Genomic DNA, 23,664 nt, shown 5'->3' on the forward strand with positions numbered 1-23,664 from the left:
TGACTTCCTATTCAAGTTCAATAGTAACTATGGACCTATCTCTGCCAGTTTTGGAGATAAAAGGGAAGAAAAATTTGCAAAGTTCAGTTCATGGTGAAAAGTAGGTCAAAGGTCAATTTCAAGGTCATAGTAAGATTGCCAGTATATGACTTCCTATTCAACTTCAATAGTAACTATGGACCTATCTCTGCCAGTTTTGGAGATATAAGGGACTAGATGTTATAATTTTGGAGTTACCATAATGTGCCTTAAATTTCGTACAGAAAAAATTAATTAAAATAAAGAAAATGTCATTTTGGTCAAAATTCTTGAAATAGGAGGTGCTCTGAAGTTTCAGAAGTTCAAATTTGATGAAATAATGTCATTTTTGAACACAAGTTGTCTGCTTTGCCAAGTCTTATGTTTTATTTTTCCAGAGTTCAAAATTTATTATCCATTACCGTACTGCACATTTTGCTTTTACCACCAATATGTACTTTTTGATACAGCGTAACTCGAAAACCGTATGGAATACAAAAAAACCCAGACCACCTCCAGTGTTGGGCTTTACATGCTCTACAAAATGCAAAAAAGAATGGGTCTCTAGCATTAACGGTTCCCAAATTAGAGACAGTTTTCAGTTTCGGTATCTTATGGCCGCTACTCCCGTGAAAATGCACCGATTGACCCCAAATTCATGGAGATGAAAGATGACCTGAAGGGTAACACTTTCCAATAATATTATTGGTTAAGTCTGTGTGGTGTCTGAATAACAGGGCAAAAAAAATTTTTTTCGTAAAAAATTTCATTTTTTTGAAAATTTTGGCCCATTTGACCTTGAAGTAGAGGTCAAAGGTCAAATCCAAGGGTATATTTGAAATCTACACATATGACTTTTGGAAAGCCGTCTATAGAAATTTTTCCCATAACTCCTTCCGTAGGGTAGATAATTAGCATTTAATTTTGCCATTTTTAGACAAGGGTGCATTGCAATGAGTGTCACACCCAGACCCCAATACCGACAAAGCCCAAATTTTACGTGGAACGAGTTGAGATTATAGGTGACCTAAATCCATGAGATGGGTACGGGGGCCCTTACCGTCTAGGAGAAGAAGCGGTAACGGTAGCCGTCCGGCGGAGCCGGCGGAGCCAACGGAGCCGGCGGAGCCGGCGGAACGATCCGGACGGGACCGAAACCATGTGTACCGCCAGCGCTAACGCTGGTGGTACAATAACCGAACCTATTGTCTAAGTCGGCATACTACATGATTCAATGAGTTTTCTAAATAATAACCATTAACATGCATTTCTGACATGCAATAAAACTCATCACCTTGCTTATATCTCTCTTATATTCCTCATTCCGTAGCTTCGATTACTTTGAGCTGTGCAACTTCATGATATGGTTACCTTTATATATGAACCTCTGTTCATTGGTGAAGGTGTAGATTGATAGTTCATAAAGTGTAGCTCTTTTCTTCAGGAAACTGGAGATCTTTATGGCAATGTCATTTGACATACTGGGGGTCACTTTCTTTCAGCTGTCCACTTGGGAATGTTGATGTGAGACCTCTTCATTCCTACTGGTCAACTGATTGGAATAACATCTTGGGGGGAAATGTTGTTTCCATCGAGGAGTTAGGGTGCAGCCTCTTCTTTTCATATTGCCTCAGTCCAGTTTTCATTTCACATTGCAGTCCCACTTTTTCTTCCATTAGTACATATGACATTTCCTGGTGCTTGGACCTCAATCTTTCTGTTGCTTACCCTTTTCTCAGTTGTTCACAGATATTTATCTTTTATTAATATGCCTCCCTTTCAGAAACTGACCCATTAACTCCGCCCTTTTTTCTTTCTATTGGTCACTCCATCCTCCTGGTCCATCATGTCCTCCAGTAGGGCCTGATCACTGGCAGCTATGGGGACGACTGAGATGTCCCGCACAGCTCTGAACTGACCACAGTTATTTAAATGCTCATTCTCAAGACGGAAGAAATTCCATATGAATCTCCTGAAAGAGAAAGTTCAGAATGTCATATTTTTGTTGCTTAGTTAAGATATAGCTCAGAATATATCTCCTAAAAGAAAACTTTTGAACAATGAAAATTGAAATGCACACATGATAGCTCGTTTTAAAATGTTTTTTTTTTTTTTTTAGAACAACATTTGATGGGATGTCTTTGGTAAGAATGTATATATAGGTAAATTTCAAATATTAACAAGAGGTGGAATTTAAGACAGAAATAAATTCAAATTAATGAAGTCACAAGATGGCCATATCCATCAAGTTTGCATCAAATTAGTATTTGTGATCTAAAAAGACTGAACTCTGCAAGAGCTGGAGAAATGATCTGAAATAGTTTTCAATATATCAAAATCGTAAAAATTCTTGCTTTTTACTGAGTTAGACATGTTTTACCTTTAAAGACTGAAGCAGAACCTATCCCAACACTTGTATAATAGACACATGAATAGAAATATACCTGACAACTTCAAGCATGGCTAATACTGTGCGTAGTATTTCATTGTTCAACATTTCATTCTCTCCTACAGACACAACTATGGTCCATGTACATCTCAGAAAGAAGTCTTCTAATATGGCAAAGTAGTAATAGGCCTAAAGAAAGAAAAAAACTTCAATTCATTTCCCCTTGAAAAAACTAGAGGATCAGAGAGGCGATACCGCCTCCGAATATTGTACCACCAGCTGGAGCAAGCGCATTCGTATAGACCCCCACATACACAAAATAAGGGGTGCAGCCACCAGTCTTGTGCTTGACAAGCTGTAAAAATGCAATCAACAAGAATTTTCAAAATATGCAAAAAATATATATAACTAAAAATGGTGCAATCAAAGTTAAGTTCATTGTAAGGTAGGTCAAAGGTCAATTTCAAGGTCACAGTAAATTGCCAGTATATGACTTCCTATCCAACTTCAATAGTAACTATGGACCTATCTCTGCCAGTTTTGGAGATAAAAGGGAAGCAAAATTTGCAAAGTTCAGTTCATGGTGAAAAGTAGGTCAAAGGTCAATTTCAAGGTCACAGTAAGATTGCCAGTATATGACTTCCTATTCAACTTCAATAGTAACTATGGCCCTATCTCTGCCAGTTTTGGAGATAAAAGGGAAGCAAAATTTGCAAAGTTCAGTTCATGGTGAAAAGTAGGTCAAAGGTCAATTTCAAGGTCACATTTAGATTGCCAGTATATGACTTCCTATTCAACTTCAATAGTAACTATGGACCTATCTCTGCCAGTTTTGGAGATAAAAGGGAAGCAAAATTTGCAAAGTTCAGTTCATGGTGAAAAGAAGGTCAAAGGTCAATTTCAAGGTCACAGTAAAATTGCCAGTATATGACTTCCTATGCAAGTTCAATAGTAACTATGGACCTATCTCTGCCAGTTTTGGAGATAAAAGGGAAGCAAATTTTGCAAAGTTCAGTTCAAGGTGAAAAGTAGGTCAAAGGTCAATTTCAAGGTCACAGTAAAATTGCCAGTATATGACTTCCTATTCAAGTTCAATAGTAACTATGGACCTATCTCTGCCAGTTTTGGAGATAAAAGGGAAGCAAAATTTGCAAAGTTCAGTTCATGGTGAAAAGTAGGTCAAAGGTCAATGTCAAGGTCACAGTAAGATTGCCAGTATATGACTTCCTATTCAACTTCAATAGTAACTATGGACCTATCTCTGCCAGTTTTGGAGATATAAGGGACTAAATGTTATAATTTTGGAGTTACCATAATGTGCCATAAATTTCCTACAGAAAAAATTAATTAAAATAAAGAAAAGGTCATTTTGGTCAAAGTTCTTGAAATGGGAGGTTCTCTGAAGTTGCAGAAGTTTAAATTTGATAAAATAATGTCATTTTTGACCACAAGTTGTCTGCTTTGCCAAGCATTATGTTTTATTTTTCCGGAGTTCAAAATTTATTATCCATTACCGTACTGCACATTTTTACGGAAGCCGACTGGTGCCATATGTTGAAAAAAAAAATTATCTCGAAATTTCGAGATAGCATTTTTTTTGTTCAAATTTCAAAATACTATCTCGAAATTTCGAGATAAATTTTTTTGCTCAAATATCAAAATGCTATCTCGAAATTTCGAGATAATTTTTTTTTTGTTCAAATTTCAAAATGCTATCTCGAAATTTCGAGATAAAAATTTTTTTTGTTCAAATTTCAAAATAGTATCTCGAAATTTCGAGATAATTTTTTTTCTACATATGGCACCAGTCGGCTTCCGTACATTTTCCTTTCAACACCAATATGTACTTTCTGATACAGCGTAACTCGAAAACCGTATGGAATACAAAAAAACCGAGACCACCTCCAGTGTTGGGCTTTACATGCTCTACAAAATGAATGAAAAAGAATGGGTCTCTAGCATTAACGGTTCCCGAATTAGAGACAGTTTTCAGTTTCGGTATCTTATGGCCGCTACTCCTGTGAAAATGCACCGATTGACCCCAAATTCACGGAGATGAAAGATGACCTGAAGGGTAACACTTTCCAATAATATTATTGGTTAAGTCTGTGTGGCGTCTGAATAACAGGGCAAAAAAATTTTTTTTCATAAAAAATTTCATTTTTTTGAAAATTTTGACCCATTTGACCTTGAAGTAAAGGTCAAAGGTCAAATCCGAGGGTATATTTGAAATCTACACATATGACTTTTGGAAAGCCGTCTATAGAAATTTTTCCCGTAACTCCTTCTGTAGGGTAGATAATTAGCATTTAATTTTGCCATTTTTAGACAAGAGTGCATTGCAATGAGTGCCACACCCAGACCCCAATACCGACGAAGCCCAAATTTTACGTGGAACGAGTTGAGATTATAGGTGACCTAAATCCATGAGATGGGTACGGGGGCCCTTACCGTCTAGGAGGAGAAGCGGTAACGGTAACATGGCGGCGGAGCCGGCGGAACGGACCGGACGGGACCGAAACCATGTGTACCGCCAGCGCTAACGCTGGTGGTAAATTTTTTTGTTCAAATTTCAAAAAAGTATCTCGAAATTTCGAGATAATTTTTTTTTCTACATATGGCACCAGTGGGCTTCCGTACATTTTCCTTTCACCACCAATATGTACTTTTTGATACAGCGTAACTCGAAAACCGTATGGAATACAAAAAAACCGAGACCACCTCCAGTGTTGGGCTTTACATGCTCTACAAAATGCAAAAAAGAATGGGTCTCTAGCATTAACGGTTCCCGAATTAGAGACAGTTTTCAGTTTCGGTATCTTATGGCCGCTACTCCTGTGAAAATGCACCGATTGACCCCAAATTCACGGAGATGAAAGATGACCTGAAGGGTAACACTTTCCAATAATATTATTGGTTAAGTCTGTGTGGTGTCTGAATAACAGGGCAAAAAAAATTTTTTTCGTAAAAAATTTCATTTTTTTGAAAATTTTGGCCCATTTGACCTTGAAGTAAAGGTCAAAGGTCAAATCCGAGGGTATATTTGAAATCTACACATATGACTTTTGGAAAGCCGTCTGTAGAAATTTTTCCCGTAACTCCTTCCGTAGGGTAGATAATTAGCATTTAATTTTGCCATTTTTGGACAAGGGTGCATTGCAATGAGTGCCACACCCAGACCCCAATACCGACAAAGCCCAAATTTTACGTGGAACGAGTTGAGATTATAGGTGACCTAAATCCATGAGATGGGTATGGGGGGCCTTACCGTCTAGGAGGAGAAGCGGTAACGGTAGCCGTCCGGCGGAGCCGGCGGAGCCGGCGGAACGATCCGGACGAGACCGAAACCATGTGTACCGCCAGCGCTAACGCTGGTGGTACAATTATATATTACTTCCACTAATGTGCAATTAATCCTTTTAACTGATTTTAATTATAATATCTATAAAGGTAAAGAATATTAATGCACTAACAAGATACCACATACCACAAAATACTATCAATTATAATATACAATGCAAAGTAAACTATAAAAGGCCTTTAAAATGAAACTGATGTGGGTAAACAATATTTCACCCACTTTAGCATTCTTTTAATTAATTTTCTGCTGACATCATCCCAGCTTTAATAAGCCTGGTCAAATAATCTTTCATATATACATAAATACTTATATACATTTTCCTCCTGGGATATGCATTTCTTGTCCAACCTCTTCACCGAGTTATTAGCTTTGAACCTATTTAATATCTTAAAAGAGAGTTGTTGCTTCCCCAAATCTCTCTCTCTCTCTTTCAGACATATACCCACACACACAGTACACACATGTGCACATGCACACTAACACAAACATACACACCCATGCACATGCCTTACCTTATAAGCATACACTATCTCCTCCCTAAGGAACTTATTGTCCCCAGCCTTCTTGTCCATTAGTCCCCAGTCCATCTTGATATCCCAGGTGTAAGTATAAGCAGTACTCAGCACTGCCGCGGCCACCCACAGGTAGAAGAATAAATTGTTTTGGATCACAGCATGCCCATGTTGGTCTAAAAAAGAAAACAAGATGGATATTCAGATAACAAATGTTCATTTGTCTTGCCTACATATGCCAAAAGCATAAAGAAACTGACCAAAAAAGAACAGTCGATATCAACATGATAACATAGTCTTAAAAGATGGAATGTTGATAAAATTGCTTAAGAAGTGCTGATTATCAAAATTATGTTCACTGACTTTAAAAAGCCTTATAAATATGTCATAATTTAAACTTCATCAAGTGACAGTGTGTCCATAAAAATTCTAGAGGCAACATGTACACTTCTGTGTGACATTCTGCAAATTCGGGAAATACTTGCAAAAACAGCTTCTTATACATTTTAACAAGACTGTTCTATTCGTCACTGGTATTACTATAGTCACCTTTATACCAAGCATTCAGCGATGAGAACAGCACCACAAGGAAAGTAGTAGAATATTTCCCTGCATTGACTAAATGGGGAAACACCAGTTTTGAGTCTCGATAACGACGAAGGCACTGGGCAAAGCGCCACCAGGCAGGAAGAACAGCAACAATGGCAGTGGATATATGTACTGGCAAGCTGTGTGAGCAAATCCCTGGCTCTAAAACAAGCATGGAAAATATGATAAATTTAACTCACATTAACAAATGAAATATCCACTAAATCCCAAGATATATACTTTTGTTTAAGTTTCTTTAAAATCTGACAACATCATACTGAAAATTTTGATTTTTACCACCTTGACACAGCAACAACTGAACAGGTGTTTCTGGTTTTAAACATGTAACACGGTGTATTATACCTTCAGTTTTTGACTTTTAATATTCAAATACATTAAGACAAAAAAAAAAAGTTATCACAGAAAGTCTTAGAGACATTTTATTCATTTATATGATATAACTGTTGTGAAATCAAAATTAATTACAAATTACACTGAAAAAATCTTTATCCTGAAAGGGTTATCCTTTATAAGCAGTTTATTAAAAGATAATTACGTTTAGCATCTCCCAGCCAGTCCACCTCTGCAACATAATAACATATGAAATACTGCAGGTCCAGTATCACCAGGGTCAGACTGTTCAGCTGGTCTGCCAGCCAGAAATCAGCAAATTCTACATGGTAGAAAGGAGCAGCTATGATTCTCCACTGTAAGAATAGAAGAACAAAATGAGTTTAAAAAGGTTTTTGTTTTATTGTAGTTATGTAAGAATATAAGGCAGATTGATAACCTAAGAATAGCAAGGCTGGGTTGGGAGAGGGGTGGGGAAGCAAGTTTCAATAAATACATTTTCGTGAAGGTTTGTCCTACAAAACTGTGGTGAAAAATGTAATAAAACAGTTGCAGGAGATCAATGTTTGGACAGGCGGCAGTGTAAACCTAGCTAATACCACAATTAAATTAAAATCTAATTAATTCAAAATTATCTACATATATTCATCTGTATTATCAAATCAAACAGCTTCTTTTCATATTCTGGTAACATATTCATATGTGAAAACAGACTGATGTCATGTTCATTATTTTCCAGTTCTAAAGCATTTTATCTTTTGCTAGGTAACCAAAATATGAAACCCATAGGGCAAAATATCTGAAACAGCTGAAAATGCACCAACTTGTCTGATTTTAATACCCAACTGATCACAATTCAAACACATAGCGCGCTTCAGAACAGTGAACTAACAGATCTGGGATCAAGTATGGCCGACCAACTTGAATGCTTGTTGCATAATCCCAACGGGAAATCTATTCCGTCTCTAATCAGGATATAAGCAGCAAGCTTTTAAGTGGGTCGCCATATTTGATCTGCGGATCTGTCCATCTGCTGCTCTGAATGTGCTCATAGAAACCTCCCTCACTCACCAAAATCCTAAGCAGCCAGAACCTTGACTTTTTATGCAGCACAGGCAAAGGGTTGACTAGATACAGGAACAAGAAGCCCACTAAAGCCAGTGGGTTGGCAAACACTGGGATGAAATAGAACTTGAGATAGGCCATCAGGCTTATGGCCCAGATCACAGAAAAGAAACAGGCAATCTGAAACAAATAATTCAATAAAAATAGGACTGTTATGAATTTTAATGCATTTTCATTTTTTAGAAGGTTAGTGTTAATTTTTTCTATTTTCTGAGGCTCAGGCAAGATTTAGCAGGGATTTTTATTCTGGCCAAGCAAAATTTAAGAATTTATATCAGGTATGTTTTGATATTGTTTTGGCTGAATGGAAAAGTAGCATTTTCATGTGAGGAACATTCAAAATCTATTGTAAGGGATCATCCTGCCCTAATAAAGCACTAGCTTTTGGATTTTATTGCTACACGTTATTGGTATATTACCTCATAAATCTGCTGATGAGAAAGATGATTTCTTGGGTCGAGTTCAAATATAAGTACATGGTTGACCCCGGATGACCTCCATCCATATGTGTCAATCCCAAGAAGAAAGAGGAAGAAAATGATCAGGAATGTGCCACGATACATCCGCAGTGCTGTTTTCCAGTCAACTTCCTCGGTGTAAATAGCTAAAATGAATGAGACCACGTGCACCAAAATCAAAATATCTGAAACTGTGATGCAAGATAAAATGAATAAATAAATAAATAAATATAAAAAGTGCAGCACATGGTATATACCACCATTTGAGTAATCTGTCTCCATTACCTAGTGGCTCAACATGGCACTCTCAACCTATGTTATGCCGTGTGTGTGTGTGTGTGTGTGTGTGTGTGTGTGTGTGTATGTGTGTGCGCGCGTTCTTGAGCCCTCAGTCATAGCATATGCTGAGCTTTTGACTAAAATGTTGCAAAGACAGTAGGGCAGCTTGTAATTCATTGTGTGTGCCTTGTTTGAGACATATTTATCAACCTTAGTACTTACTGCCTTCTCTACATGAAACTCAACTTTAATTTAGATGTTACTTTTAGTCTGAAGGACATATTGGCTATGAAAAAATGAATGCTCGGTGGCCACATGTTAAGTTGCACTTCATTCCATTTATCTGAGGTATGCTGTTAATCCCCCCCCCCCCCCCAAGCAAATGTCAACACCCTACCTGATATTATCACTGTCACCACCAAGACAATAAAGATCCCTGAGAATAACCCAACACGAAATGTTGTCCATGGAATTTGCTGGAAAATATGTAAAAATTTATAATTAATCAGTTATTTGATAAAAATTGGTTTTAATTTCTCAATTATCAAGGTGAGCATCAAACTTATTTTTGATGTAAGTTTTGATCTAAGCTGATGTGTCATACTAATTTTTGATCTAAGTTACTGATCTACTCTGTTTCCTTTCTACTGAAGCACAGCCAAAAATGAAGGGGTCGGGTCATAAAAACAAAGATAACAATATAAGCATTTATCATTCATCTCTCTCTCTCTCTCTCTCTCTCTCAGACACACATACACAATGGACTGTTGAAGAATAACCAACCTGATCTCCTAAGGGAGGGACACGCAATCTTTTCATTGCTTTCTGCCTGTCTCCTTCTTCTAATTCCGAAGTGACAGTATTCTGCAAGTTCAATTCAAGCCATGATTAATTATTATTCTTTAAATCAATGGGACATTCCAATGTTGAAGGCTCAAAACAATATCACGGTCTAAAGAAAATCATATCTATCTAATTTACTTAATATGGGAAATAATATGACCAATTTCAAACATGATACATAGGGAGAAGTGGATTTTGATCTACCTCTGTTTCTGAGATCAACCTTTCCACCTCCTTGCTGGTATAAAATGGTGCTACTTCCACATGGGCTTGCCTCCATTCTGCTCCACTGTTGGTTTGCAGCAGCTGTAAAATATTATAAAACTAGAGGATCAGAGAGGCGATACCGCCTCCGGATATTGTACCACCAGCTGGAGTAAGCGCATTCGTATGGAAAACCAAAAAAAAAAAAAAAGGGACACCACCTCCAGACTTGTGCTTAACAAGCTCTATAAAATGCAATCAACAAGAGTTCTCAAAATATGTAAAAAAATGCAAAAAAAAAAAAAAAAAAAAAAAAAAAAAAACATAACTAAAAATGGTCCAATCATGCAGATTTTGGAATTGACCTGTATTTTCCTAACATTGATCACTCCTGTGATTTTCTAGACAATAGACCTATTGGTTTTCCTTGAAATGTGTTATCATTGTTGCATCTGTAGTATGCTGACAAAAGAGTAAACCTTGGGCAACACTATGGGCATATCTCTGCTAGTTTTGAAGATATGAGGGGCAAGAAAATATGCAAAGTTAAGTTCTTGGTGAAAAAGTAGGTCAAAGGTCAATTTCAAAGTCACAGTATATGACTTCCTATTCAAGTTCAATAGTAATCATGGGAATTTCTTTGCCAATTTTGAAGATATAAATGCCAGAAAACATGCAAGGTGCAGTTCATCATAAAAAGTAGGTCAAAGGTCAATTTCAAGGTCATAGTTAGATTGCCAGTATATGACTTCCTATTCAAGTTCAACAGTAACTTTGTGTGTATCTCTGCCGTTTTCGAGATATAAAGGATAGAAAATTTGCAAAGTTCAGTTGATGGTGAAAATTAGGTCAAAGGTCAATTTCAGGGTCACAGTTAGATTGCAAGTATATGACTTCCTAATCAAGTTCAATAGTAACTATGGTCGTATCTTTGCCAGTTTTGGAAATATGAAGATCAGAAAAATTGCAAAGTGCAGTTCATAATGAAAAGTAAGTCAAAGGTCAATTTCAAGGTCACAGTTAGATTGCCAGTATATGACTTCCAGTTCAATAGGAACTATGGGCATATCTCTGCTAATTTTGCAGTAATTCACATTTTATTTTCACCACTGAATATTGCGTTGTACTTTTTTATATAGAGCAACGCCTACACCGTATCGAAAACAAAAACGTGGACACCACCTCAAGTATTGTGCTTGACAAGTCCTACGAATTGCAAAATTCAAAAGGTCTCTGGCATTTACGTTTCCAGAATTTGAGTTTTCAGTTTCATATCTAATGGCCGCTTCTCCCATGAAAATGCACCTATTGACCCCAAACTCTCAAAGATGAAAGGAGACCCTGATTGTAACCCCTCACCATAATATGAGAGCATAGGTCTGTGTAATTTCTGAAAATTGGTACAAACAAATATTTTTTTGCAGAAAAGTCCCATTTTTAGAAAATTTTGGCCCATTTGACCTTGAAATAAAGGTCAAAAGTCAAATCTCAGGGCATATTTGGAATCTCCACATATGACTTTCGGTCAGACTTCTGTAGTAATTTTTCCCATAATTCCTTCGGTTTGGGAGTTATATAGCATTGAATTTTCCAAAATTTTGACAAGGGTGCGTTTTAACGAGCGTCACGCCCAGGCCAAAGCACCGACTGAGACAAAAATACCAGGGGGTTCAAGCTGAGATTATATGTGACCTAAATCCAAGAGATGGGGACACAGGTCCTTGCGGTCTAGGAGGAGAAGCGGTAACGGTGACTTGTATCCCACAACACCCTGCGGAGCCAACGGAGCCGGCGGAGCTCACGGAGCCGGCGGAGCCGGCGGAGCTTACGGAGCCGTACGAGACGGGTCGAGACTAAAACCATGAGTACCGCCAGCGTACACGCTGGTGGTACTAATAAACTGAGAAGTAACTTTCAAATGTGTGCAAATTTGAAACTGAAATAAGAATCCAATGTTAAACTTTGAAGTAAAAATGTCCATTACACCCTTTCCGATTTGTAGGAAAAGATTTTTGAAAATAAAACTGAAGCTCTTTCTATTTCAAAATACCTACTTAAAGTTGCTTATTAACTTGTATTTCACCTCAGAAGCCAAATGAATCTTGACACAGTGACAATACATTTTTCATGGCTTTTTCTCAACAATGATATCAGAATTTTAAAAACATTAGGATTAATTAAAAGTAATGACATGTTCTTGAACTCTTCATAGTTACAAATATTGTTTTCAGTCAAACGTGAAAAACTTCAAAATATCTATGAATAATGATAACAAATCATAATGGCTAATCTTATGATTATTAGATAAAGTTAGTGAACATTACAAATAAATGAAATATTTAGTATTATGCAATTCAACGTCAAGAACCTCCTCCCAGAACTTCCTTAAATTAAAACTAATATCATTTGGCTTGATTTTTAACATTTTTAAGAACATTTTTAATCATTTTATTTTAATCTACTGCTGCTGCATAGTTGAAACATCACTTCAGTCTACTCAAGACTTCCATTGTAGAGAGCACAACACTGGTGGTATAAAACCCAGACTGCCAAGGTATACCTATAGGCTAAGTTTGATAAAAGGACGAGTATAACCACATCCACCATTACTTAGCAAGTTGTTTCCCATAATTTGTGAAAATACATTCTCAAGTCATTAAATTCCTAACAAAAACTTGAACATGGATGACAAATGAAGGAAATACTTAAAAGCTGGCTAGAATCTTATCCCTTCATTACTTATAACAAAACAACAACCAATGCTCACTTTTGACTCATCTTATTCTTTATGTGGAATCTCTTCTTAACAATCCAAATCCAAGGTTATTCTGATCTGTTTTGACCAAATTAAAAAGCATTTCCCATAGCTAAACTTACTGTTCCACGGCAACTTGCTAAGATTCTTGATGCTACCATGAGGCAGACAATATGTGTGCACAATCAAACTGGCACAATAAACTCCTTCCCACCATATGGGGCATAAGATGTGTATGTCCCAGTAATTCAAACTCATTTGTCTCTGTCCAGTGGAGTTTAAGAGGCACATGAGAATGTTTCCTAATTGCCTCCCAAATGTCAATCACTAGAGTGACTATATACAAATACAACAGTGCTCCAGGAGCAAATTACAATTATGTTTATCCAGAATTATTGTTGCAAACTTAAATTTAAAACCCTAATGACTGGTAAGAATAAAGAACATATTATTGCTCTTGCCAAGTATTTATGGTTAGCCTTCCAAAAAAGGGACTGTGCTGCACCCATAACCAGTTGAGTAGGTAGAGCTATTTGGGCTCCGCCAAATATGTTTTGTATTTTTTTTTTCATACAAGGAGTCATACAATATCACTATTGATCATAATTCATATTTATATATATTTGCATTCCTTTGTACATTTTCATCTATCCATGTAGATGCATACGTTACAATGAATAAAGCATATTTATAACCAAGTACTTGCTGGCTATATCACTGGGAGTCTCCCTTCTGAACTTAATCTAACATCTGGACACCAGACTTCATGGCTGCACTGGCACACATCAAAGGGTGAGCATTACATCACATTGTCCAATGGCAGGTCACTACTGGTCCACAAGGATAAGTAACCACAACTTTTACTGTCTTACAATCAGACAGCTTTATAAAACTTAGCAAATAATTTTATTCCATAAGTCTTGGTTATAAAATCTAGAACTGGACAGCAAAACTTGCACATATACAGACACCTAACATCAAATCAAATCAAAAAAGATATAAACAAACCTTAAAAAACAATAACTTTTGTAAAAAATAATCTACTAAAGTCTAAATTTTTGAAGGAGACCTGCCTTACATATAGTAAGCAATTCAGCAAATTTTAGGTAAAACAAAAATATTGTTTAGCTCTTATGGGGCGAATGATGCCAAAATACATGCAAATAAAATCATTAACTTTTTATAAAAATTATCTGACCTAATAAATCATTTTTAAACAAACAATGCTACTCAGCAAATTCAAAGTTAAAAAAAAAATAGGAAGGACAAAGTGATCAGAATATATACATGCAGACTCATAGTGTCTGCCGTGACCAGACAGAGCAGATTGAACTCTAAGAATACAATTAAGTTGTCTGGTACTCACCAACCACACCTCTGTGACCAACCGGCCTTTCTTCACAGTTGAACTCAGAACTGTGTCCAGCACCCTAGCCTTTTCTCTTTTGTGTTTAAATGTCCGTTTAATCCAGCTTACACATTTGCTCTTAAAACCTAGATTTTCAACACTTTTAAACAACCCCTCTGGATCCACAATTTGTATTACAGTCATGATGTTTTTCACTACTCGGCAGAGTCCAAAACCACTAATACCTTGGAAAATGAGCTTTTAGAGGACAATTTTTAATATGCAATGCCTATCTTAAACAAAACCAGCATTAAGTTCAAAGCCACTCTCTGTCTTTGAACAAAAATGTCTCCAAAATTTTCATTTTGGAATTTACAGTTTTGGTTGATCAGAAAGCAATAGAGAACTATGCTCAATCCAACAGAAAGATGTTATGAACTATAATCTTCTGCTAAATTTGCATAGCTTTTATAGATAGGTATTCCAAGGACAAAAACACTTCGCTAGTTTTATTCTGAGGACAAAAAATTTAAGTGAGATGCAAGAGTTCTCAATAAGTTACTGTCCAAGCTTAATCAACAAAGGGACCATACCAAAATTCAAATAGAAACATATACTACTGATTTATATGCAAGGAAATATATATATTCTACCTTATTCATGGTCTCAATTTTTCGTAATAGCGAAACCCCAGATTTAAATTATGTGTGTTTGTACAGAGAAATTAGCAGACCTGAACTTACAAAGAAAAGAAAATGTTTTCAACCATAAAAACTTTACTTTCAGATCAATGAACTTCAAATCATCAAACTTTCAGACATGTCCAAGATTGAGGCATTAGATGCAATCCAATTTATCACCCAAAACAATACCACTAAATAAATAACATAATTATCAAACAGAAAAAAAAATCTTTTGATTTATTTTTACATTTATTTTTAAAGGGAATAAATGAATATTTCACTTATCTGGGAGAAGGGGGGTAGGTTAAAGACCAAATTACATATTAGGAAGTGACTTAATGTGGTGAGCCTTTCCCTCCTGCGTCATGGCACTTTCATCACTTGTGTTACACTGCATGATCAGATAATTTAGTTACCTGGATAGCCCCCTGGATAACGTCCAACTATGAAAAATACTTTATCAACTGAGAGAGGATATTCACACTAAATATCTTCATACATTTACATACTTTAAAGAATTGTTTGACTAACTTGTAAAATTAAATAATTAATTGTCACAATGTATGACCCCCCCCCCCCATCTCCCAGGTTTCTTCCTGCCAAAGTAGTAGATGGAAGAATCACAAAGTGCAATTTGGTAAAATGATTGTAAGAGTAGAAATGCCAATCTGAGTTTCTACTTCAAGGAGAAAAACAATAGGATTTCTACTGGTCTATTACTCACAGTTTAGATTGTCAGCTTAACAAACTGAAATATCTTCCAAATAAAAATTTATTACAGGAAAAAAAATTTGGCATTAGTTAAGAAACAGAAATCTTACTAAAATGAATATTTCACTGAGGAAAGTAGTGTCTGGATCCCTGGTCGCCATTCTTGTCACCTTTAGTTCACCAGCTATCTAAACCATTCTGAATGCATTGTGCAGCTGGACAGAAATGGACAGCATGTCATACATCTCTATAATCTTTCAAGGTGTGGCAAGTACTACCATAGAGCACAGGCATTAGAACTTTCGCACTGACTGGCCTCACATAAGAATTGCGGCCAATTTTCTCTTGCACATCTCAAACCTGATGGACCTCTCACTTTTCAAACCAAAGAGTAGCAATTGCAGATAATTATTGTCATTGTTATAATTTTGCAGATATCAAACATGAGCTTAGGTTAAAAAAAAAAAAAAAAAAAAAAAAAAACTCTCCCCCCCCCACCCACCCCCAAACTTTATTGCAGATCTTGATGAATCTCAGGAACCATTAGAATCGAATTAAAAAATGCAGAATTCTCTGAAACATACAGTCTACATTACAGATCTTTGTTCCTGCACTTGCTTATTTCTCTCACCTTATCATAAATATATCTATTGACCTTTTTACATAAATAAATATTTAATTAAGCTCTATTTTACAAATAATATTGCCCTATTTCAATTATTTTTTCAGCTGTTTTCAATTAATTACATGAAAAAACATCTATGACAAGAAATACAATCTTAATTAATCTGCCTCACTGGTGAAAAAAAAAAAATCAATCTACCTGCAAAAAGAAGGAAGGGGCCCCTAGTCTCACGTAGTGGGTCATCTGACAATGTTCTTCCCAAAATTTAATTCTGCAAAGTGAGAGTCCCTACAAATCATTCATTTATTTCTTATCATATCCTCACATAATAGGACCTGTTGGTTACGCTGGTCAGCCCACATCAAAGATCCTATATCATCCGTCTACATTATACATATGTATATATACATCACATATGGTCTATCAAATAGTACTGAAAACTAAACAAAGAAGACGATGAAGTTAGGAGCTGACCATAGTAAATCAATCAAACAGGTGCCTCTATGGCCGACTTGAATCACACGCCAGTCAAGCGCCAAGCTTATCTAAATATCTAAATCATCACAGAAACTACATGGTGGTATGTGCTCAGTTCTATGGGGTGATCATGAGTGAATCTCCGGAGCTCTCAGATGGCAGAAATTAAAGCAGCATGACTGGTAAAGGTTCACTTCAGGTTTGATTATTATCTGGCTCATGTTAGGTGAAAGTGCTGGACCACAGGCTTTCATGTGGCCATGGTGAAGGCCTACGTAATTACTAAATGGAATAAAATAGGATTTTAAATCACTGAATTTCACATTCTATATGGGACAACAAGCACTTTTAATCTTACGAGATGCAGACTTCAGCTTATCATTATGGAAAATTATGATGGGTTCATATTAGAATGTACATCTTTTTTTTTCTAAGTAACTAAAATAGATAAATCTTTTCAAGTAAATAAATAAGACATTGCAATAAGCAAGATGCTTGAAATCTGTTGGTAAAAAGTTATATTTTTCATTACATACCTTCTTTAGGGGAAAGTAGAGTAATGGTTGGAAACAGAAAATTTAACCCCATAAAAGTTCAATCTTTATGCACCTAATGTTTGAGAAGGAGAGCACACAAACCTTTTGTCTGACCCTCTTACCCTTTTCTTGTTGGGCCAGCGAAGTTCTATAGAAAATAAATAATGAGAGATAGGGAGAGGATGAGCACAAAGAAGGGGTCAGATGGTGTGAGACACTTGGGCAAACAATTCAGCAAAGTGGTCAAAGAGTTCAATCAGTACTATGTCCAACCTGGCACGCTGTGCTTAAAGAGTTGGTTTGGTTAAACAAAGATTTATGCCCATATGATAGTTTACACTTTATTTAGCCAATCCTTTTTTAATATAAAATGGTGATTTACATGAATAATGGAGGTCTGGTCATTTTCATGCATTTATATTCGGTTTAAAACATGTGTATCACAATATCATTTTCTAGTGATTCACAATGATAGGTATGTATAACGAACTCATAAATGTTTGACCAAACTTACTCTTTACAGATGGTAGAAATACATGTAAAACTAAACTGATGTGACCCAATAAACTGAATACTCTGATCAATTCCTTCAATCAACTTGAGATAAAGCTTAGGGTAGAGTAAAACTAGTGCACTACTTAATTTTGAGCATGCCCAACTCTTTTCAGTCTCAGCTAAACACAATGAGAGGAGTCCTACCTACCACAATGAGATCACTCTTCCATATGTCTGTGGTCTGGTGCTTACCAAATGCTATTACAACAAATGATTTAATTGAAGGGTACTGTGCTATCCTCATTCATGTAATATTATTAGGCCTCAGTATCATGGGAGTTATTTGAGTGCTTATTTCACATCTTGAGACTGAGCATTAATGAACTCTTAAAAAAAGATAAAATAATATATGTAAAATCAAAGGTCAATTTGCCTTGTGTTGTTAGACAACAAAACTAACAGAATGCTTTCTACTAATATGAAGATGTATATCAGTGCAATTAATACCTGAACTACTTGCAGCTAAACATGCCCTTTTCACAACCGATCTATTTCTGTTTCTCTCTATTTCCTGTGTACCAATGCAATTACCTCTGGTCACTAATCAATATTATAACCAACATAAGTCTGGGTCAAAATACTAATACATGGCTCTAAATAGGAACGGGTTAACTACAAATACTTAAAACCCCTTTGATACAGGTGCATAGGCAGCTTGACAGGAGTTGAAGGCATAATTCACAAAAAAAAATTGAACCTGAATATTGGTCTTAAGTTTATTTTTCAAATCAGGGGTAATTCAATCAAAGTAAACACTGCACCTTTTTTAAACAAGAAAGTTGAGGCTAAAGTTTCATACCAATACTTTCTTTGTGTTAGTGCACTACTTTGGACTTATATCAAACTGAAGTAGACATTTTTTGTCTAAAAGCTTAGACCAATTTTTGGTCTGAAATTCCTTTTAGGGAGAGATGAAATTGGCCCCTAGGCTGAGCAATGGATGTTGTGTTCTACATTAATTATCCAGCCCTCCCACATTTTGTGCCCTTTGTTTAACTTAACCCCGTAACTTAACCCGTTCCCGTTTATAACCCAGTTATGTAATATTTTAATGTTGTGATCCTTCACTTGAATAATAAACCCCATGCATCCTTTGAGGACAATTATAACAATATCTTGGCTACAAATTAATATTTGTTCCACATGAAGCAAATATGGTTTAAAATATGCAGTTATTTTGGATTAATTTAATACATGACAAATTAGTAAATGGGTATTAATTTAAGAAGAGTAATTCTTACATGAACCAGGCCTGTAAACATCTTGTCATACATTCCACAACACAAAACTGCTTATAATACACATATATATAAACATTTAGTATAGAATTTTGTTCATGGCACACTGACTCAAAGGTTTTTTAAACGAACTGCAATTCTCCTGAGTCATCTAGCAAACAGATGGAAAGTTTAAATTTTCTTTTGGATGTATCAATCAGATTGTTATTGATTATGGTCATCTATGTGCCTTGAACAACAGTGTTTCTATGATATTCCCCCTGACTATGGTTCTAGATCCTTCAATTCTTAATGACTCACCAAAATGTCAAAAGTAATAACTGAAATTGTAGGTATATCATCATCACTATATGATGCCATTTATGTCTGTATAATTTAAATCAATTCAGTAAAAATTTCACAAACAAAAATGTCTACATAGAAAATATATCAGCTTGTTCAGTGTACGATTGAGAATTATTTCCATGTCTATTTTGACGTTGCTATACTAGCATAATTCATGTTTAACCTGCTCTCTAACAAAAATGTTGAGGTCCACTGTGACAGTCACAATCAAATGCCTGACATTCTGAATGGCCCATTCTGTCATTGATGACATGTTCACTAGTAAGCCAAACTTTTAAGAGTTTGAAACATAACTCTTACAGCATAGTTGTGCCATTAGAATAGGACTCTACTCACCTTGTCGTGCTTCTTTAAAATCTTACGAAATCCTGTAAAATTCAAAGTCTGGTAATTTTGCAACAAGATGAGACTCAAGTAAAATTCGCTGTAGGCCAGTTTTAAATCGTGAATTTTCCTTGTTGTTTTGGCAGATTTGTCTTGCACAACATGTGCTGGGAGTTTAAGCAGTCCCTGAAGCTGACCACCTTGTTTTCGTCTCCGCAAATTGGTCTCCTGGCTTGCCATGTGGATCCGTTTGAAAGCCTCCAGCTCAGCCTTAAGACTTTCATACTTTCTGACTGCTTCTGCTAGTTTTTCTGAAAACAGAATGCAGTCAATTTGTTTTATGTCTACATGGATAAAATGTGACCATACTATGACCAAAGGATTAAAGGTATAGTCTTTGATAAATGTAATTAAGTTTTAATGACATTTCAAAAATTGTTAATTATCTAAGTATGTAATGGGACCTGGAAGTATACGCGCAAATGGAGAATTCTATTTTGAAACAAACCTGCAAAAAATGTGTTGATTTTTTTGAGCTCCTTGTCACATTTCTGTAGGAATTTTTCATCAAATTTGGCATAATATCTTTCAATGGTTTCTGGGTCGACCTCTGAAAAATAAAACTTTGAGATAAAACGCATCTGAATAACTAGCTGATTGTATAGTACACTACAAAACTTTTCTTTTATGACCATCAAAACGTTAAAAAGATGCAAGGAATAGAGTAAGTGAATTGAATTTGGCTCCCTGCTGGCTCATGTTTTCTGAAATTAGCAAGTCCAGAAGACAAAGCGGCAACATTCTATCCATTTAACACTCTTTGAAGTTTTCAGGCCCTGGCATAACAAAGATGTTTTTATGCCATCAAAAATCCACAAACAGTAAACTTGTAAATATCATTATGATGAAGATTACTGCAACACTCCAAACATTGTATCTACTTGATATTACCTTCTGCTGATGGCACCCCTTCTACACACTCGTAAAGAGCTTCCTTCATGGTCTGAAAAAATACAAATAATTCTTCATAAAAAACAATACTTTGTACTCCACAATACCACATAATTTTTAAAGAATAAGCCTTTGCTGTAAGTAATATGCACCCAAAATGAACCCCCAAAACATGAGTTTACTTATTTTCTAAAAGCAACATGATTATACAAAGCAAGATACATTCTATCTGTACAAGTAGTAAATATCACAAACACAAAAAGAATCTGAACAAACCCATTGAACCAGAATATTGGATACAACTTGTGCATGTGCTAGGTTATATCATCTGCGTGATAACTGGAAATGCTATTTAAAAGTCTTTTTTAACTCAATAATTACATCAGTGGTGTATGTATATAAACATGTAATTCAGGATTGTTATGAATCAAACAGGGTCTTATGTCTAGGATCCACACGATTTTTTTCAAATTAAGCAGTAGTTTCGAGGCAACATGCAATATGAAAATGGAACGAAACCTCAGATGCCCTGAGGACACTTTTTACGGCTGTTTGTGTAAACAAACAACTTGCGCCATCTATCACTGATTGTGCTCCTTACTTATAATACATCTGTCAGTCTGTCTGTACTTTACTGCCCTGTACAAGTGTTACAGCACACCGTGGCTTTAAATCTTTTAAGTTTAGTGGCAAAATTTTCCTTTTGTGTATTTTTAAGTTAAATATCCTTTTGCATGAAAATGAAGGTATCTATATTTTTTAAGACCAAATACTACTAGTACACAAATGACAAAATTCCCTCTGAACAAAAGACCCTTGGAATATAGATATATGCACCCAACTAAAGATTTCATGCTTACATGACATTAACATTTAATGGGGAAAAAAAGAAAAGACAATAAGACAATCATATTGCAATATTCCAACAACTGAGAGAAAAGTTTCATTGGCTCTGTGGATAGTGAAATATTACATTTCTATAGAAAGGAGCACATAATGATATGAAGAATGTTATCTTATCTATTAAGAGGTTGTATTCTGATCTACCTTTTCAACACAAAAGTCATATCCAATCATATCCAGGTCATGCGTTTTGGTGAAATGTTTTTCTATTGCACAGATCGCCATCTTTTTTTCAATAGAAAAGTAATGCACTCACCTGGAAGCCCATGGCCTGAGAGTTAAGGTCTAAAGTTAAGCGTATGAAATTGGGGCAGGTATATTCATCGAGTATATGCATGGAGAAAAAAAAATTAAGCTAAGCTAGAAATCACAAAAGCAAGGTAACGCATTTTTACATTTGCTTATGCATATACCAAAAAAGAAAAAGTGTTACTGTATGTTACATTTCATGAGCACGCTACAATCTGTGCCATAGTTTTCAGCTTAAGCCTCGGTCACAACCGGCCGTACGGGCTCTTACGTCCAATTTTTGTGCAGAATCTCACGTCCCACGCAAGACAAACTCAACATTTGAGTACAATTTTCACGGCCATCGTTCCTTGCAATTAGTGCCCCTGCTTGAAAGGAAATCTCATGTGGCCCTTGCTACTCGCAAGGCAGACTTTCCTTTACCTCTACAACCTCCACGGCCTTCGCAACAACCAAAAATTGCAGGGGACGTGCGATCCTGAAATTTGTGCGTCCGGTTGTGACCGAGGCTTTATTAGCCATTCACAACCACCAGTTTACCTATAGTAATATATTGATCTGAATTAGGATTCACTGGTCCAAACAAAAATTTCATCAAAACTAGAGGTTTTTCTCTGTTGAATTAATCATGTAACTGAGTTACATGAAAAAAATGAAATCAAAAAGAAAGCTCTTTAGAATATAAATGTATAGAGTTTCTATAGAAAAAATGTAATGGCTAGACTGCTAAAGTGACCTGAAAAATCTACTGGTCCAAACACAATTTTATTGCCACAAGGGTAGTACCAGTGGCAAATGTTGCAGACTGACGCTTCAATTATATGTATGTGCAAAATGTTCCTATACTATAAACTGTGCTGATGTGATCATCTCATAAAAGGGATAATCTAGATCTCTATAGCTACTTCTCCTCCCATTGTTACTTCTGTGCATCATTACCTGCCAAACAATACTAGAATACTAGTACTATTATCTGCGTATTGATATGCCCTTGTTCGATGCTCTGTATACGAATCATTTTAATTTACTTTGTAAATATGAATCCAAGCACTGCTGCTATTTTCATTCAGTCCTTAAATTGCTAATTCATCTCCAGGGACAACTTGCATGGGCTGAGGACACAGTGATGTCTTGATGGATTGATGATATTGTGTAAGTAAATGTAAGACTGCATATTATCAATATCAGTATGGGGCAGGCATGTTGTGTAGATTATGTCATTATTATTATTGCACCTAAGACCACTGCACGTCTGGGGCAGTAGGTTTTGATTGCCATTGAAATTTGTGATATCATATTCAGATTGTTTCACTTTCATGTACAATACTGTCAATAAAGTCTAAAATATATATATTCCGAGCATATGAAAAAGAGAACCGTGTATGTGTGATGGCCTTAACAAAAGGAGAAACAATTATTTCAAATGTACAATTTTTTATCAACACTGACGTCTTGTTTTCGTTTTCATTCTCAGCCTGTGCTAAGGCTAAGGTCCCGCTAAAAATGCTTTCAGAAATCACCGCGATTCTGCGACATATTACCTCGTACTGAATGTCCTGTTTCCGCCATTCTGGAGTAGTATGGGCAGCTAAGTGTTCCCCAAATTTCATTTTCCTCTCCTTTTTAGGTATCTCGACCGTTAAAATCTGTGTGGAAGATATGACATTCTTGCTTCTCTTGTCTTGCCCAGGCGTCCTGTTCGTAAATAGGTCACATCCCGTCAGGTCAAAGCAGGGTCAGAGGAAAAAACTGAGATAGAAAATTAAAAAAAAACTACATCATACTTATAATAACTACTATTTTTAAAATATGTGACTACTTTTTACCATCTGCATT

General features: G+C 35.9%; 1 protein-coding gene across 1 annotated transcript; it reads right to left on the minus strand.

The window, feature by feature from the left end:
* Positions 1-1,214: 1,214 nt before the first annotated feature.
* LOC106168025 (solute carrier family 53 member 1-like) lies at positions 1,215-23,653 on the minus strand. Its single transcript, XM_087008848.1, has 14 exons — positions 23,370-23,653; positions 20,677-20,728; positions 20,234-20,335; positions 19,738-20,036; positions 10,129-10,230; positions 9,865-9,945; positions 9,479-9,557; positions 8,764-8,948; positions 8,291-8,464; positions 7,425-7,575; positions 6,830-7,030; positions 6,281-6,456; positions 2,463-2,596; positions 1,215-1,990 (listed from the first exon to the last, which is right to left on the minus strand). Exons 1-14 carry the CDS (start codon positions 23,436-23,438, stop codon positions 1,813-1,815), a joined length of 1,983 nt encoding a protein of 660 aa, XP_086864974.1. The 5' UTR covers positions 23,439-23,653; the 3' UTR covers positions 1,215-1,812.
* Between the last annotated feature and the right edge of the window lie 11 nt (positions 23,654-23,664).

Source organism: Lingula anatina, chromosome 3 (genome assembly GCF_051362555.1).
Source record: "Lingula anatina isolate TDL-2025a chromosome 3, LinAna3.0, whole genome shotgun sequence".
NCBI lineage: Eukaryota > Metazoa > Brachiopoda > Lingulata > Lingulida > Lingulidae > Lingula > Lingula anatina.

Excerpts from the sequence above, each read along its gene's own strand:
- LOC106168025 (XM_087008848.1), bottom strand. The coding sequence starts at position 23,438 with ATGAAATTTGGGGAACACTTAGCTGCCCATACTACTCCAGAATGGCGG. Across the intron at positions 20,037-20,233 it reads AATCAACACATTTTTTGCAG|AAAAACTAGCAGAAGCAGTC; the intron begins GTTTGTTTCAAA and ends TTCTGTTTTCAG. Across the intron at positions 8,465-8,763 it reads CTCATCAGCAGATTTATGAG|ATTGCCTGTTTCTTTTCTGT; the intron begins GTAATATACCAA and ends TATTTGTTTCAG.